At 43.0% G+C, this 18,485-nt stretch overlaps 1 protein-coding gene across 1 annotated transcript in view; it reads right to left on the bottom strand.

Annotated features, from left to right (window-relative positions):
* Positions 1–3,151: 3,151 nt before the first annotated feature.
* Thegl (theg spermatid protein like) overlaps positions 3,152–18,485 on the bottom strand; it is a 40,715-nt gene continuing 25,381 nt past the window's right edge. The window contains exons 5-9 of the mRNA XM_051170413.1: positions 13,670–13,807; positions 11,652–11,793; positions 5,770–5,901; positions 4,162–4,337; positions 3,152–3,584 (exon numbers count right to left, since the gene is read on the bottom strand). Coding sequence (XP_051026370.1) covers positions 3,470–3,584; positions 4,162–4,337; positions 5,770–5,901; positions 11,652–11,793; positions 13,670–13,807 — 703 coding nt within the window. The 3' untranslated portion in view covers positions 3,152–3,469. The remainder of the gene's footprint in view (positions 3,585–4,161; positions 4,338–5,769; positions 5,902–11,651; positions 11,794–13,669; positions 13,808–18,485) is intronic.

The following is an 18,485-nucleotide window of genomic DNA, read 5'->3' as shown; positions in this document are numbered from 1 at the left end:
GAGGGAGCCTTGGCCCATCTCACATTGTTACAAGAAGGGTGAGTACACATGAGGATATTTTGAGGAGGGAGAAACCACACTGACAGGTTTGCATTATAATGCTCTGCAGTAGTGTTAGTGGTTCTTAGTTTCTTATTGTGTCTACTTTAATTAAACTTATTTTTTTTTTTTTTTTTTTTTTTGCCTACTGACACCTTCAGTCCCAGCACCCAAAAAGCAGAGGCAGGTAGAGCTCTGTGGATTTGAGGATTCAGGGCCATTTATCTACAGACTGAGTTCCAGGACAGTCAGGGCTCCATAGGGAGACCCTGTCTCAAAAAAAAAAGTGCCAAAATAATAATGATAGTAAATTAAATATTCTCATATCTACTCATGTATAGAAAGTTATATGTAAATGGTTTGGTACTCTCCTCAGTTTCAAACGTCCACAGAGCACTGGAACAGATCAGCCAAGGACAATGGGGGGTTACTTCAGTTACAAGATGGTCTGTCCCATTTTCTTTTCTTTCTTTCTTTTTCTTCTTTTGTTCCCCCCACCCCCTTGCTTTTCATGACAGAGTTTCTATGTAGCCTTGGCTGTCCTAGACTCCCTTTGTAGACCAGGCTGGCCTCAAACTCACAACTATCTGCCTGCCTCTCCCTCCCGTGCTGGGATTATATGGTTCTGTCCCATTTTCTAATTAACTTAATTCAGTACCTTTCCATTGTCTTTAGGGTGGAGACTTAAAATGTCCAACTTGACATCCAGTGCCCCGCACGGTTGGCTCCCTTCCTCAGCTTCTTTTGGCCTCTTACAGACCTTTCCTTTGGAGCCACACCAACATCCTCTTAGCCTATGATCTCCTCTCCCATGTGCTACAAAGGATTTACTAGAAGGCTATGGGGTGTTCCTGAATCAGAGGAATATTCGAGAGCCAGGAGACTAAGAGATGCTGCAGCATGGCAGGTGGGAGCGCATCGGAACGCCGCCTCCCATCCTTGTGTCTCTCTCCTCAAGACCTAAAGTTTCAGACAATGGCCCGGGAAGCTTGGTCACATGTTCACCCTTTCACTAGGCCACCTTGAAGAAGTCACTTTTTTTTTTTTTGAAAGTCTTTTGTATAACCTTGGTAAACTGGAACTTAATATTTAAACCAGGATGGCCACAAACTCAGAGGGATCTTCCTGCCTCTGTCGCCCAAGTATTGGAATTAAATACGTGTCCCGCCACGTTTTTCTTTTAAAGATTACAAAAAAGAAGGAGAAGGAGAAGGAGAAGGAGAAGAAGAAGAAGAAGAAGAAGAAGAAGAAGAAGAAGAAGAAGAAGAAGAAGAAGTTATTTATTATGTACACAGTGTTGTGCCTGCAGGCCAGAAGAGGGCACCAGATATCTCATTATAGATGGTTGTGAGCCACCATGTGGTTGCTGAGAATTGAACTCAGGACCGTTGGAAAAGCAGTCCATGCTCTTAACCATCTCTCCAGCCCCCTAAAGATTACTTTTATTTAAAACATGTGAATGCATTGCCAGTATATAGGTAACCACACCATGTGCATGCATTCCTGGAGGAGGCCAGAAGAGGGCCTCAGAGAGCCCAGAACTGGAATTACAGGCCATCCTGAGCTGCCTGTGTGAGAGGCCGGCAGTGGACCTGGGTCCTCTGCGAAGGACAGCAAGTGCTCTTAACCATGGAGCAATCCAAGGATAGCAAGTGCTCTTAACCACGGAGCAATCCCCCTCCAGCCCCCCCTTCTCATTTATTTGTTTGCATTGTAGATACTGAGGGGGTGTCCCCAGGGCCTTGAACATGGGAGGCAAGTGTTGCCCCCCAAACCCACACTGTGTGCTCATCCTCCTGTGTAAAGCTTGAGCAGAAGGTAACTTCTTGAAAGGAATGTGGAAATGCTCTCCAAAGGGAAGAAGGCCTCGCTGCCCCCTATGCACTTAGTTCTACCCAATGCTCAGGTTCCAGCCCAGCTGTCTCTCCATTAAAGAAAACCTCCCTCACTCTCCTAAGGGACCGAAGCTCTTTATTCTGTTACGTCACACTACCTCATAACATTATTACTACAGCTATTTTCCACAGGCCTCGAGAACAAAGCTGGCATCTGATTGGTTCCCTGTGCTGTACCTCCCACCTCAAAAAGCAGTCAACAAACATTCACTTGATGGAAAATAAGGCTACATTTCTCCCCTTGGTATAAATTGTGCCATCCCTCCCTCCCAGCAAACAGTAAATTTTAAAAACAGATTTCAATTTAAATTCATGCTTTATTATATCTGTTTTTCCATTTAATAGTCTCAACATTGTGGGAAGAGCCTAACTTACATATAAGGAAACTGAAACGGGGGAGTGAAGAAACTGGTTTAAGTTCCAATGCCCAGAAAGTGGCCCAGGAGAGATACAAACCCTAATTCCAAATTCACAGTAGAAAAAAAAAAAAAAAAAAAAAAAAAAAAAAAAAAAACCTACTATATAACACTGCCTTTCACCATCTCTTATATATAGCGCTTTCATAGTAAAATAAAATTTCAAGTAAATTCATCTCCATTCAAATCTAAGCACGCCCCATAAAAATTAAAATTTAAAAATTTTTGTTTCTCCATGCATCACTTATTTCAAAAACCTAAGCAGATACAATTTGATAAAGAATTTTATGTTTGCTCTTAATAACAATCTTTTGACCCCTGCACTAAGGCAAGGTCTTTTTATGTGCCAGTGCCTTTTGCCTCTGCCTCGCAGATTCTGAGATTACAGACATGTACCAACCCACCTAGACTTGTCTTTTAAAAACTTATTTATCCTTTGGAGATTGACAGTCATTGTTGCTGCCCACTGCTCCTGAGCTCTTGGGCTCAGGCGATCATCCCTCACCTGCATTGTGAAGTGGCACGTGCTTCACCTTGTGGGCATCTGTTTTCTCTCGTTCGTGGTGAGTGGCTGTGAGCGTGGAGCGAGGCAGGAGAGACTGCTGAAGGAGCTAAAGTTCTACTGCTTCCTGACAGAGGCTACAAAAACCATTTCATCTCATCCAGAGATGCTGAAGGGAGATCGACAAGGCGACACTAAGAATGCCCTCAATTCCCAGGACTTGGTAGAGAAGGGCTGGAGACAGATTTCAGTAGGTGGTAGGGAGCAAAGTGTACAAACATGAGAAAGGATCAGCAGCATCAGCATCAGCACCAGCATCAGCACCAGCACCAGCATCAGCACCAGCACCAGCATCAACACAGCAAGAGGGCTGCTGAGATGCTTGTGTGAGCAGGAGGGATAATGAGGCAAGCATTGCTCTCTCCTTTATTGCAAGGTGGAGGGAGTGCCCTAACTTGCTAAAGACAAGACCGCAGACAGCACCTATCTGAGCCTCACAGTGGTGTGCCCTGGAAGTCTCATATTTGGGAGGTGTTTGGTAAGAAGTAAATGTCAGCGCAGGGAATGAAGTCATCTGCCACATGTTCCAGATGTCTGCCTGGGGTCGCTTGCTGTCGTTAACGCACAATGGGTTCTGCCAGCTCCTTGATCCTGGCAGAACAATATGCTTTCAAAGCAGAAGGTTTGACTTTAAAGGCATCCGGGTCATAAAACACAATATTCACTGAACCCCTGGAATAGGAGACAAAGAGACAGCCTGAAATAGGAAACTGATGTGCCCCAGGCATGACTCCACCCCCATGTTTCCAATCCCAGGGTACTGTTGTCCCATTGGGATTTCTTTCTTTCTTTCTTTTTTTTCTTTTTTTTTTAAGATTTATTTATTTATCATATAACACAGTATTTTGCCTGCATGTACACCAGAAGAAGGCACCAGATCTTATTATAGATGGTCGTAAGCCACCATGTGTTTCTGGGAATTGAACTCAGGACCTTTGAAAGAGAGCAGCCAGTGCTCTTACTTAAGCTCTGAGCCATCCCTCCAGCGCCACTCCCCGTCCCCCACCCCCGCCCCATTGGGATTTCAAGGCCTCCATTACACAGGTGAGGAAACGAAGGCGCACAGCTGCGGCAAGCATCATCTAGGAGCTGCCAGATTCCAAAGGCTTTGCTCTTTTCCCAACACAAAAAAGTTATTGCCTTTGTTAAAAAACAAAAAACAAAAACAAAACTTTAGATTAACCGCCCCCCCCCCCTTTCTCCATGCACCTAGCCCTTCTCGTTCCACTTGAACCTTAAATCGCCATACCTTGTGTTTGGAACAGCTAGCTCCTGGATTCTGGCAGACACCCGAGAATGCGCAGCAGCGTAAGATACAGGCCATCGGGCATCTCGGACAGGGAGATAATCTTCATGCACGGGCCTGGACTTCGCTAGAATTACCGTTCGGTCGCTGGGTATGGCAAGCAGTGCCGCAGGGTTTACCTGTAGCGAAAACAGAGACACACATCTCCACTCCAGAATTCCCCGTGCGTGCGTGCGTGCGTGCGTGCGTATGTGGCTGTGTCCCCTTCTCCCTCGCATTTCTCCCCCCCCCCGCAATAAATTGAGGTTCCTCCCTGCTGATCTCCTTGCCTCCCTCTGATGGCTACTGAAGACTAAACGGCTCTGAGTGACTTGCCTACATCATTCCCGTTTCATCTTCACAACACTCTGCCAGGCACATACTTTCTAACGCTAAATTGGAACACCTCTCCCTCAGGCGGGAACCCACTCCGAGGCGCTCTCGTTTTGTAGCTTCCCGTCTGTATCTGCAGAAGCCCAGTAAAGCCTGATCGCCACTCCAATCTTCTGACCTCCTCCCCCTCACGCCCCCCCCCACCCCCCAATCAGCAATACTGTGACCTTTGGCCGCCTGTTTTGGCCCTCTCTGCCCCAAGACCTCTTCACTTGCTAGTTCTGCTAGAGGCAACTCTCCTCAGTCTTGGTTGAGACACATTTTCCTCGTTTGTCTCTAGGGTCAGACATCAGACTCTTGGGGTGAGGGTGGGGTGGGGTTCGTGACCTGTGAAAACAGACTACCTTGTCTAACGGATCTTCCCTACAGTACTTATTAAAAAATCATCTTCTTTGTCTGTTTGAGACAGTCTTACAAGTCCTGGCCCCTAGCTTATGCTATACAGCTCAATTCTGCCTCAAACAGGCTCCTGAGCACTGAGATGACACATTTGTGTACTTACTGTACCTGGCTCATTTAATCTTCCTCATAATATGTATTGACAGCAAAACTCATTAGTCTATTATCTGTTTTTTCCATCTCAATATGAACTGCTCAGGGGAGACCGTTTGCCAGCAGCTAGCTAGTTCAGGCTCTATCGCCTAATAGATGCCAAACAAATACATGCTGTCTGACTATTCTTGTGTTACTTTGAAAGGCACGCCTTCTATATTGTTTCTTTATTGTTACAGTGTTGGTAAAAATAAGAAGGATGCTATAATCTCAGCGCTTAGTTAGGCAGAGGCAAGTGGATCGCTGTGAGTTCAAGGCCAACTGGTCTACAAAGCAAGCCCAGGACAGCCAAGGCTACACACAGAGAAACCCTGTCTCAAAAAAAAAAAAAAAAAAAAAAGATAAATAAATAAGGATGCAGCATAGCAGCCATCCAGTCCTCACTGTAAAGATCTCAGCAGAAAGAGCAAAGGCTCACAGCAGCTCATTAACTTGAGAGCATCTCTTCTCGTCACTTCACCCGTCTCCTTTTCTCCTTACCTAGTCGGCAGGGCGCCCTGCCCGCCACAGACCACTTTCAACACTGTCTTTTCTGATGAGTTTTGAACTATGCCTTGTTGAGGCAAAACAGCATCTTTGGAGGAATCAGAAAGATAGCAGTGGGTGAGTGAGGCAGGAGTGGCTTACGGGTCGGATGGGCAATTCACTCTTTTCTCTTTCATAGCACAGGCCCTCTATCTTGATCTTTGGGTGGGCAAGGTCTACAATCCTTGGAGTTGCAATAGCGCTCAGGGTAGAGAAGGAAATCTTGGTTTCAATCTAGGAGAGAAAAAGAAAGACAGCATGTAAGTGCCTGTCCGGTTCAGCATCATGAAATACGGTCTGAGCTCTCGACTAGGCTTCTCAACAACTCAATGGAAAAAAGATGGCATCCCCCCGACAGGGTCAGCTTCCATCTCACTGAAACTGGATTGTTCATGTCCCAAGCCAGCTTCTCATGGATTCAGTTTTTATATGGCAGACGTGGGAGAAACAGCCAATGATGTTACCTGTTAACGTGGAAATAAGTGGTAATGACTAAAGAGCACCAGCTGAGCCCTGGTGAGATGGCTTAGCAGGTAAAGTCCTTATCATGCAGGCCTGATGACCTGTGTTCAGTCTCCAGGAGCCACATAAAGGTAGAAGGAGAAAACTGGCTCCACAGGACTGTCCGCCCCCCCCCCTGCCTCCAAAAGCATTCTGTGGCAAGTACACAGGCACACACACACACACACACACACACACACACACACACACACACACACATAAATAGATGCGATGAAAATTCAAAAAATAGGCTGGGGGAGGGAGGGAGGAATGGGAGGATACAAGGGATGGGATAACCATTGAGATGTAATATGAATAAATTAATAAAATATTAAAAAAAAAATAGGCTGGGCGGTAGTGGCACACACCTTTAATCCCAGGACTCAGGAGGCAGAGGCAGATGGATCTCTATGAGTTCAAGGGCAGCCTGGTCTACAAAACAGCCAAGGCTGTTACACAGAGAAACCCTGTCTCAGAAAGAGAAACAGAGAGGAGAAAGAAAATTTTTAAAATAAAATACGAAGTTGGGCAAGATAAAGTGTAGCTGTACTGTATGAGTGCACCTCAAAGAGAAGACTGTGCTCTTAACCCTTTAAGGGAGGGAACTCTCGGTGTCACAGACGCCACAGTAAAGAGCATTTACTGAAGCATCCTTCTTCTAATTGGAACAAGTAAAAAAAAAAAAAAAGTAGTGAAAGCCAAGAAAAAAGCAGAAGCCCACATATCTGCTAGGCAGCTAGTTAAGATTTTAGCAGGTTTGGGAGACTTTAGAGGCAAGACCCCTCCCTCATAGTCCACAGGCTGTAAGACAAGACAGAAGAAAACAAAACATTGGGGTGGGAGGAATTGATCTGAGTCCTATTTCTTCCCTGAAGAGGCATAATGCCCAGCACTGCCCAGAAGGCTATTAATATTAATGAATAACCATAGCCCTGAGTCTGGGAGCCATAACCCTCACAGGATTAATACCTCACAAGGGTCTCACTGATGACGAGCAAAGACAGACTGTGATTGCTGCAGTGACACAGGCTTGCCTGTCACTTCTCCAGGACAGTGTCTCTCAGAAAAAGCTGCTGGTCTGAAAGACTGTAGAAAACGTTAGGCAGCCCACATAAGATGTAGATGAGACAAGGTCTCTTTGACCCTTGTCTATGCTCGTCCCTTGAAAGTGTAGTACATTTTCTTATTTTGTTTTTTTAAGGATTTTCTTTAGAATTATTTTATGTGTATGATTATTTTGTCTGCATGCATGTCCATGTACCCTGTGTGTTCCTGATGCCCCAGGAGGCCAGAGGAGGGTGTCAGATCCTCTGGATTTGTTCTTATGTAGATAGTAGGAATCGAACCTGGGTCCTGCTGCAAGAACAACTTAACCATTGAGCTCTCTCCAGCTCCCAAAAGTGTAGTTTATTTTATAAGCCTAGCCTGTCTCCCACACTATAGTCTGTGTGTCTTGCCTGAACTCTTAAATGAGAGATCACAAGGACCAGGAACTAAAGGACCCTGACACTGCCTCCAACAGACCTGGGAGTCACTTATCAGTATCTTAATTGAACATTTGCTCAAATCCTGCGCTCTTCTACTGACACTGCTTGTGTTCGCATTTGAAGGTGGTGGGGCTGGAGAGCTTGTTCCATGCCTAAAAGCACTTGCTGTTCTTATAAAGGACCAGGGTTCACTCCTGGCACCTGCGTGTGTTTCACAACCACTTGTAACTCCAGTTCTAGGAGATCTGTTGTCCTTTTCTGTCCTCTTCTGGCACCAGGCATGCAAGTGGTGCACATACAGACATGCAGGCAAAATTCCCATGCCTATGAAATGAAATAACTCTAAAGATAAATAAATAAATAAATAAGAGCTTGTAGCGGGAGGTAGCAATGAATGGGAACAAAATAGGATGCTAATTGCAGGCAGAAAAATAGTAAATTGTTTTCCAAATTTGCTCTTGGGCTGTTTAAGATGAGAATGTTGAGTCATCAGTGACAGCATTTGTGTTGCATCCCGTACTTTATTCCTCACCTGGGTTGTTGGTCCCATTCCTACTTCACTGATGGAAGCACCAAGGCATCAAGGGCTCAATAGTGTAAGTTTGTATAGTTAGGAAATGGCAAAGTTGGGATTCAAACTGAGGACTGTGCGTGTCTCAACACCATGAAGAACTAATTAAGCATTTAAAGCGTTTCTTATGAATGAAGCTTTGTCTGCTTCAGGGCTATAGGCAAACTGAAGGAATATGTCAACTGTTGCCTTTAATTAAGCCTTTCAGTCAAAGGGGGAGTAAGACAATCATTCATTAGTCATTATATAAAGTACAACACAACAAAGAAAAACTCGACGGATTCTCAGCTTAGTGTGTAGAAGGCCTACAACAACCAAAACAAGTGAAAATGTGAGCAAAATTAGAGGCCTTACATCATCACATTCTAGTTTATAACAAGCATTTATTCTAAAACCATAATAACCCGTACAGTCTAGCGATCATGTAAAAGGAGACAAGTTGGTAATCATAACATTTCAGAATCCACAAATGGACCCAAGATAACTGAACTGAGAAAAAAAATAATCAAATTGTATGAATATTTGTGTGGAACAAAGAGAAACCTCAATCTTTACTTAACACATGCCAAAGGAAAAAATTTACTTCAAAGTAAATCATATATATTTGATTACCTATTACAAATGTAAAAAATTAGAAAGTTTCTAAAAAAAAAATAAATATGCTAGGATCAAACACTATTTCTCAGGAAATTAAAACATATTCACCATAAAAGAAACAATTGGCAAGGTACACTTAATACAATTTAAAACTTTTTTCTAATAAAAATGCCATTAATAGCTGATCAGTGGGGGTACATGCCTTTAATCCTAGCACTGGGGAGGCAGAAGCAGGTGGATCTCTGAGTTTGAGGCCAGCCTGGTCTACAGAGTAAGTTCTAGGACAGCCAAGGCTACACAGAGAAACCCTATCTTTAAAAATAAATAACAAGAAAAATAATAAAATTAAAGCTGGACATGGTGACTCACATCTATAATCCCAGCATTCAGAAAGCTGAGGCAGGAGGATTGTCGTTAGTATGAGGCTAGTCTGTGCTATATAGTATGTCCTCAAAAACAAAACAAAACAACAAACAAACAAACAAAACCCTCTCCTCAAAAAAAAACAACCAAATCAAAACATATATTCACAAACAACGCCTACACGTGAATATCTGTAACAAATTTATCTATAGTGGTCCACATAGAAATATCTCACATGTCCTTCTAAGGTGCATAATCAAAGCCTGATATAGTCACACAATGAAATAGAAAACACACATCAGTACGAAGGAGCAATTCACTGGTACACTCAGTAGTACAGGTGAACCTCTTATATTGAGCAAACTAAGCCAAACTCTACAGAACAGATGATGTGCGATTCTGTTTAAATCAAGGCCATGAGCAGGCAAAACTAGCCTAGGCGCTAAGAATCTAAATTGTAAGTACATCTATGGCAAGGGGGAAGCTTGGGCTTGAGAGGAAATAAGAGGGAATCCTATGGAGCTATTGTGTCTTTGGTTTGGTTTGGTTTCCTCTGAGACAGGTGTCTACTCTTAGCTCAGGCTAGCTCAGGTTTGTGTTAACCAACTCTCTTGTTTCAGCCTCCCAAGTGCTGGGATTATAGGCATAAGCCACCATGTTTTACAGTCTAACTGTAGGCTGTCTATTAGGTAGACATATGCATTTCTTAGCTTGTTAACTTGTACACTTAGAATCTAGAAATTAAAATTCAAGAATTTCAAATTTTAACCCCAGAAAAATAGTTGCAGAATGTGAGACAGGATGAATACCCATCATATGTAAATAAGCATTATATTCCATAAAAATGTACAAGCCAGTAGGAAATAGAGTCATTAATAGATAATTCTATCAAAGAAAACAGTACATGGCAAATAAGTGTGCAGAACTATTTAAACCTTTAGTATCAAAGAAATGAAAATAATGTAATTGAAATATCGTTTCACTATACTAATTTTGCAAAATAATATCTGATGTTGGCAAAGTGCAGTGCAAAAGAGCCAAATAATCCAAGTGAATATGTGCATTAAAATCGGTGTTTGGGGAACTTTCTAGAATTTTATATAAACCATTCCAAAATTCTCACACCCTTTCCTTTATACAGTGATTTTACTTTTGGAGTTTTTATTCTCAGAAAATCGTCACAGAGCGGCAAGTGAGTAAAAAGAACTAAGGCCTTATAAGTTAGGACAGCAAGTAGGACAACGCCATGTGAGGTCTGCAGAACCCAAGCACACGACACTTACTCCCTTAAAAGCCATCAGCATTTAAATCCAAGTGGGTTGGTATGGCTATGGGGTGGTTGTCTACACAGAAGCCATGGAAGCCACGGATGTAGCTAAGTGGACAGAGAACAGTGGATAGCTACTAAGTGAGCCACGAGGCCAACCACATCCAGGTTTTGTAGACTGTCACAATGTCCCTGTAAGAAGGGACTCGGGATGGCAGCCAGCCGAAGGCTTGCTCTAGCTCATCTATCCATTATGAGGTGAGCTGCTGTTAAGCTTGAGGTACGTTTACAGCTAACTGTAAAGAATTAACAACTGTCAAAGAATCACATTAGCCATTTGTGTTGAGCATATGTTCAGCAACAATGTAATTTGTGCATGGATCAGAGGGCAGATGACGCACTGTTAGGCTTACATTTTCTGGTCTTGATAGCAATGTTTCTGTTGTTTTTATAAGAAGTTGTCTTGGAAATTAACGAGAAGGAATTTGGGGCCGAGTACATCTAGATGTACAGTTTACTCTCAAAAGTTATTCTAAAAGCACTATACACACACGTGCACACAACTCATGAAGAAGGGAAGAAGCAGTAAAGGATAAAATGATATTTTGATTTGTGGTACATTTAAAAACTATTAATATAAAAAGTATATGCAGAGCCAGCCTGTAATCCCAGCACTCATGGGGACAGAGGCAGGTGGATCTCTGAGTTCTAGGCCAACCTGGTCTACAAAGGGAGTCCTGGACAGCCGAGGATACACAGAGAAACCCTTTCTCAAAAGCAAAAAAAAAAAAAAAAAAAAAAGGAAGAAGAAAAACAAAATATGTATGTATACTTAAGTGTGACTATTTAAGAGAATTTGGTCAGTTATATGTATAACTGAGGAATTAAGCTTAAATTGTGACATTAAGTAAAAATTGTGTGTTTATTCTTAGAACATTAAAAATAATAATTTCATTTGAACCTGGGTTCGATTCCTGCACAAAGGAGCTGGCTGCTTTCTGTTGTGACAGGATGTGAGGGCGTGAGGATGTCCCACCTACACACTCCTGCCACTGTGTGGCCACGCCTTCCCCTCCATAGCGGACTGTGAGCTTAAGTAAAACCTTCTTCCTTCAGTTTGCCTCGTAATGTATTTGGCCGCACAACAAGAAGTAACTGGCACAGAAAGTGCTGCATGGTACAGTCAGTCTCCACTTACACTCTTTGGAGGAACGTAGTTGGGGTCTGTGCCTTTGGCTATGGAGAGTCGCAGGATCCGGGGAGAAGGATCAGAGAAGCGAACCGTCTCCGGTGCTATGTCGTCACTGAGGGGGCGATACGCAAATGGAAACAAAGTATGACTTTCGGCTGGAAGAACACTAACAGCTTGTAGCTGCAAGCAGCCTGCTACTCTGCGCCGGCTCTGTTAGCAGCATCACTGTTTCCCACACACGCGTTTCTTTGACCACATTGCTGTTTCTCACTAGTCCACTGTATGAGACATATTTCATGTGTCACAGAGTGTGTAAATATGCTTGTAAATACGAAACAAAATTCCAAGACACTGCTTCTGTGTCATATATTCTGATTTAATTTTTTAAAAGTTTGATTTAAGAAAGAAACGAAGGAGAGAGAGAGAGAGAGAGAAAGAAAGAAAGAAAGAAAGAAAGAAAGAAAGAAAGAAAGAAAGAAAGAAAGAAAGAAAAAAGGCAGAGGGGGCAAAAGTGAGTAGGAGCACTGACTGCTCTTCCAGAGAACCTGGGTTCAATTCCCAGCACCCACTTGGCAGCTCACGACTGTCTGTAACTCCAATACTAGGGGATCTGATGCCCTCATACAGACACGCATGTGGGCAAAACACCAATGTACATGAAATAAAAATAAATTCAAAAATTAAAAAACAAAGAAGCTAGAATTTTCTGTCTCATTTTGGGACACCTCATATTAAGTCCCTGAAACACATAGTTTCCCTCAGTCACCACTGAGGATGCTCTGTGTGAGCCATTCTCCTCTGTAGTGCAGTGTGAGATAATCCTTTTCTTAATTCTCAGCCTCTTGGCCAATTATCAGGAGCTGTGTACCATGTATTTCTTTCTCTGATCAAAAATCTACCCTCCCATCAACAAATCTAGAAACTTGGATTTTCTCAAATAAGTGATGACTTTTTAAAAAATTAATTACTTAATTCACTTTACATCTTGGTCACGGACTCCATCCCTCCTCTCCTCCAAGTCCCACCCTTCCTCCCTCTCTTCCATCCCCTATTCCTCAGAAAAGGGGATTCCCCCCCCCCTTCACATCCATCAAGTCACATCAGGACTGTTCATGTCTTCTTCCCCTGTGGCCTGGCAAGGCAGTCTCACCAGAGGAAGCTATAAAAGAGCTGGCAACAGAGTCCATGTCAGGGACAGCCCCTGCTCCCCTTACTAGAGGACAAAGTGAGGACTTTCTCAGAGTGGAGACTTATAGGTTTTATTGTTATTATTAAGATATAATTATCATACATAGAACTTACCCTGTCAAAGTATAGAACCAAATGGTTTCTGGAATATTCACACACTGTTCCACCATCAACATTAATTTCATAGGTAAAAGGATCAGCAGTATTTTCATCAACCCACAAAGCAAAATTCGTATGTTCACAAAAAGGACCCAGACCAGTCTAGGATGGTCATGAACATGAGGGACAAAGTTCAAAGGCCATTCATAATTTCAGGACCGTGATAACCATGACTGTGTGTTGCTATGTAATGGTGCACACTTAGTACATGGAGTAGGCCTGGCAGGTCTAAGTTTGCATTTATAGTAAATTGAGTTTTGACAAGGATATAAAGTGCTGCATGCATATTTGGGTTTGGCTTGCTAGGATTCTGCTGTGGATACATGTATACATGAACGTATGTATTTGCAGGAGATAGTGTTGGTAGCTTTTACTTTTTGTAAAGGATTTTTTTGGGTGCTGCAGATCATGAGCAGGAGCCACCACACCAGGCTGAGAGATTCCTTTTGTTTATCTGGTGGTGAGAAGGTTTACTGCAAATTTTAGCTCCAGCATACCCGGTCAAACGTAACAGTTAACGATGATCCTCTGACCATCACACCTGCTGCAGACAGTCAACAGTTTTTTCCAGTGTTTTTGGAAAGGAACCGCCTCTTCTCTCAGACTAGAGCTAGAGCTACAGTATTGTGACACTTAAGCAAACTAGATCAGGATTTCTGAAGAGTGTAAAACACTACCAAGAGAGCGGACACTCCGTTTTGTATCTCTTGGGTCTTGCCAGCTTCTGGATCCGTTTAGAAGGCCGAGTAAACAATGCAGTAGGAGGGACCTCCCAAATCACAGACTCTCTTCCGCAGCTGTAGTAATACTGAGCCCTACAAGTTGCAGAAGAGAAAAAGAAATCAGTAACACGTGAATTCGAATTATTACCTCATTCTCCAGCATTGGTTCCCAGGCCTAGGAGAGCAGGCAGGAAGCTCACACATGCACTGCTAGGCTATTCTCCACAGGGGGGAATGTAAGTTGTTTTAGAACCAGTTACAGATGATTACTAGGGCAGTCAAGTTCTCAGTTAGTTTCAATTGTCTTGCTCTAAAGCAGGTAGTTTTCTTTAATAAACAATGTGTATCTTCCAAACAGATGAGAAGGCATACTATTGAAAGCAGATTAGCTGTTTTTGTCTTTGTTTCTTTATAAGCATTTTTATTTTTTACATATACATTTATATTATTACACATATCTACAATAAACTACCTATAGCAAGAAGAACCATGAATACAATCAGGAATTATATAAATGTTACATTCTTGGTGTTTTGGCTATTTGTATTTGACAGCCTTGAAGAAAACATCTTTCCTATCTTGGTGCATCTAAAATTCTGAATGTAAATCAGTCTCCATCACATCTTGTTATTATCAGCTTAAAATATCTATCTAGACCTAAAAATATCTTAAGCCCTAAACAACTAAGCTCCATTGTAAAACTAAGTTACCTGGTCTTCAACCCCATCAGAGGCTTGAGAAGGAATAGGTCTTCAAAAACCTCAGAGACATGTGGAATATGGCATTTAAAATGTTTTTATGGGGCTGGAGAGATGGCTCAGAGGTTAAGAGCACTGTCTATTCTTCCAAAGGTCCTGAGTTCAATACTCAGCAACCACATGGTTGCTCATAACCATCTATAATGCAATCTGGGCCCTCTTCTGGTGTGCAGGCAGAGTACTGTATAAATGATAAATAAATCTCATAAAAATGTTTTTATTAATTTAAAGATTCACTAACAATGAGACAGGTTAACCCCTGGCAACACCCAGCCTAACTCAAAGAGGATGATGAGCATCAAAGAACCTCATTATGGAGATGGCTTCAAATGTGGCAAACACACCACTGGACAAAATGTCCTCCTTTCTACCACAGACAGAATTTTGCCTTAAAAAGAGCAAGCTTGGATGCTGACAAAGTCGACAGCCAAACTCTGCCAAGACAGGGTAAGCAAGTCCTCAACAGTTCCTGCCTCGCAAATATGTCTGTCAGTTATATTGGGCCAGAAGGCTGAAGAAAATGCTCCAATAATAGAGAGTTTGGGTGAATATTCAGGTAGCAAACTGTCTCTGTCATCTTCTCGTTTGGAAAGCTACTAACCTGCACTTCCTGTTTACTCAGGGAATCAAGTTTATTCTTTCTCATGTCTTTGGATTTTTTTGTCTTTGGTTGTTTTTTGTTGTTGTTGTTGTTTTTTGTTTTGTTTTTGTTTTTGTTTTTGAGGCAGCGTTTCTCTATGTTATCTTGGCTGTCCTGGACTCACTTTGTAGACCAGGCTGGTCTCGAATTCAGAGATCCGCCTACCTCTGCCTCCCAAGTGCTGGGATTAAAGGTGTGTGCCATGACACCCAATTAAGATTAGCTGTTTTAAAAATGAAATACTTCTAGAAGTGGTGATGCATGCCTGTAATCCTGAACTCAGGAGCCTGAGGCAGCAGGATTCCATCTGAGAGCAGTTTGGGCAAGATAACCATGCAAACACCCCATCTCAGAAAAGGAGAGAAAGGGAAGAGGGAGGATGAAGGAAAGGAGGAGGGAGGGAGAGAGGGATGAAGGGAGGGAGGGAGGGATGGAGAGAGGGAGGGAGGGACGGACGGAGGGAGGGAGGGAGGGATGGAGGGAGGGAGGGAGGGAGGGACAGAGAGAGGGAGGGAAGGACGAAGGGAGGAAGGGAGGGACAGAGGGAAGGAGGCAGGCAGGCTCACTTCACTGGCTAGCTTGCTGGGAGAGTATCCTGGCCCGTATCCCTGTCTCAGCCATGCAGAGGTGCTACCCGCCCGGTGTGGAGCAAGGCTGAAATCTCTTTCTGCTTACCTAAATGTGAGCCCTTACTTCAGATGGATGCCTATCACCATGGAAGAATTTGCCAAGGTGAAGCAAGCATTGGGAGTCACGTGTCTCACTGTGCGCTCTCGGGAAGTTTTTCTCCAGTTGCTTTCTTCTCACCCTGTTCTCAATTAAACCTGCGGCCTTCATGGTTTTCTGGAGCATAAGCAGGAGCTAAGCAGTAGGTGGGAAAATACCAACGATGTTTGGCAGCCTTTTCAAATGTCGGGTGCAGAGGGTTGAGGGAGTGCTCCATCTGGGGTTAGGACGGTGGCGACTCTTACAAGCAAAAAACGTTCTTGTCAAAAAAATAAAATTAAATTAAATTAAAAAAAAAAAAAAAAAAAAAGAACGTTCTTGTCTGTTACAACAGGATCAAGTATTCCTGAGCTAACGGGGACAGAAGAACCTGATTTCACCAAAATGTTGCTGATGAGTACACCAGTTGGTGTGTGTGTGTGTGTGTGTGTGTGTGTGTGTGTGTGTGTGTGTACTGTGTCTGTGTCACAGCTCTGTGTTTTCAGGTGTCCCGAGACTTCTGTATCTGTGGCAGCCAAGAGTGACTTAGCTGATATGCTATATGGTTATGGCTGCAGAAGTCTGGAAGACATTCCAGATCCCACTGGGGAGGCTTTGGTCCCCATCAGGAGGGGGTTTCTTACCCCCATCAGGAAGACTTAGAGCCTCCCATCTGTTTATTACCAGCTCCTGAATGCTCTCCTGGGTGGCTGAGCCGATACTTTCGTTGCCTTTCAAATCAGTGAGCTGAACGTGTTTGTGTGTCCAACTGTTTTGCGTATGTGTAGAGTGTTGACTGAGACTCCGTGTATGTAGGGTTCATTGAGACTTTAATGGACAGAAGGACGGGACAGACAACCTCAAGTTTGGGAGACAAAGCAGATTGCTCCTGCGGCGAGATGCCAATGTCTCATTACCTGTGCTCACCAGGGAGTCAGATTTTGTTGGTTTGTGCTTTGTTTTCTTTTTTATCTTTGTGCCACTCTTGTGACTAAGAATCTTTTGTAGGATTTCCAGAGGCCGCTTTGAGTTTGGTTTCCGGCAGAACGGGATGGAGCCCGCTGGCTCTCAGGACAGTTGCTGTTCTGAATATTGGTTCTTTTCTCTCGCCGTACTGGTACATTTCTGTTCGTGTAGTCATTTTGTGTTTCTGTTTGCTTGCCTGTAACCATCTCAGTTCTAGAAACGGGCCAGGTCTCAAGCATGGCGGCCTGAGCTTAGTGCCTCCCACTTCCTGCTTGTACACTGGGTTGCTGCTGAACCCTGGGTGGAGGGGCCTTCCCAAGCATGGAGGGGGCCCTCCAAGAGCCCCAATCACAAACATGGGGCCTATCGGATCCTTGCTGATATGAGATGTCTGAGCGCGCAGCGTTTGGAGAGGGGTGAAACAGGATTGTTAAGGTCTGCCTTCTCCCTCCCTCCTTGGCTTTTAAAATGTCCACCACTTGCGTTGAGCGAGCACCAGGAGGACACAGGAACTTGGTGCCTTGGTGAAAGGTTTTTTCAGCTTGCAGTTCGGTCGAAAGCCTGCCCCCCCCCCCCCCCGCCCCAAGTCTCGTACGCTGGTCCCTGATCCAGGACCCGGAAAGCCCCAGCTCTTGCCTGTATCGATTGGGTTTAACAAGTACTTTTCCTCTGAAATTACATCTAGAGAAAGTTTTGTCTGTCTATCTTAAAATGTATTAATGTATGTGGCCACTATATGTTTGATTTAACTTGTTTTACTCAAATGTATAAACTTATTGTGTTCTGTACACCTTGCTTATAAATTACTGGTTATTGAAGATGGTTAACAAAAAAAAATCTTTAATATCTGTAACAAAAAAGTTATCTTAAACTTTTAAGTTAGAGTTGGGGCGATTCTAAGCAGCAAGTGGCATAAGCCAACAGGCTCCTAAAGGTACTTTTAAATTAAGGTTTTTGTAAATATAGGATTTAAAACAATGTTTCTTTAATAAGGTATTTAAACTGTACTTCCAGGCTATATAGCTTAAGATTACACTGTGAACTCTTATCTAAAGATTTATAATTTGCATATGGGGTATGATGTTTAAAATTTAAGTTCAAATGCTTGTTTAGAACATATATGTGTGTATATGTATTTGTAACAGATGTTTTTAAATAGCAACCGTGTGGATCATTGATCTGTAGCCTGCCATATGACTCCACCATCTTGAGATAGCCACATGGTATACGACAACAATTTTAGAGCCTCTTGGTCCTAATGAGCTCTCTGCTTATTATAAACGTTGATTCAGATTAACAGACTGCTGTATTACAGACTTTGGAAATGGGTGATTCTAAAAGATACCTTAAAGCTTAGAAATATTAATTTTAGAGCTATTCAATTGCTTATACTGTTAAAATTTGGGTTTTGTCTTCTAAATTTATGGTTATTATGTTCCACCTTCATTCTCAAAACAGTAGAAATTGCTGTCTTCAGAATATGTTTGGCTTTATTTTCTGAATATGGCTCTATTTTTAAGCTGCTTGCCACAGCCTCAAATACCACGTGGCCAGCTGCCATTTTAATTCAGTGGTAAAAAGTGTGGGGCTATAGCTTCTCCGCCATTTTGGCTAAGGGCAGTCTTATAGCTGGGAGCCATCTTGCCATAGCTTCTCTACATCTTGGTTAAGGGCAGTCACGTGACTGGCAGCCATTTTGGTT

The sequence above is a fragment of the Acomys russatus genome, chromosome 28 (genome assembly GCF_903995435.1).
Source record: "Acomys russatus chromosome 28, mAcoRus1.1, whole genome shotgun sequence".
Lineage (NCBI taxonomy): Eukaryota > Metazoa > Chordata > Mammalia > Rodentia > Muridae > Acomys > Acomys russatus.
The sequence above is the reverse complement of the archived record's forward strand: the minus strand, read 5'-3'. Positions and strand labels throughout refer to the sequence as shown.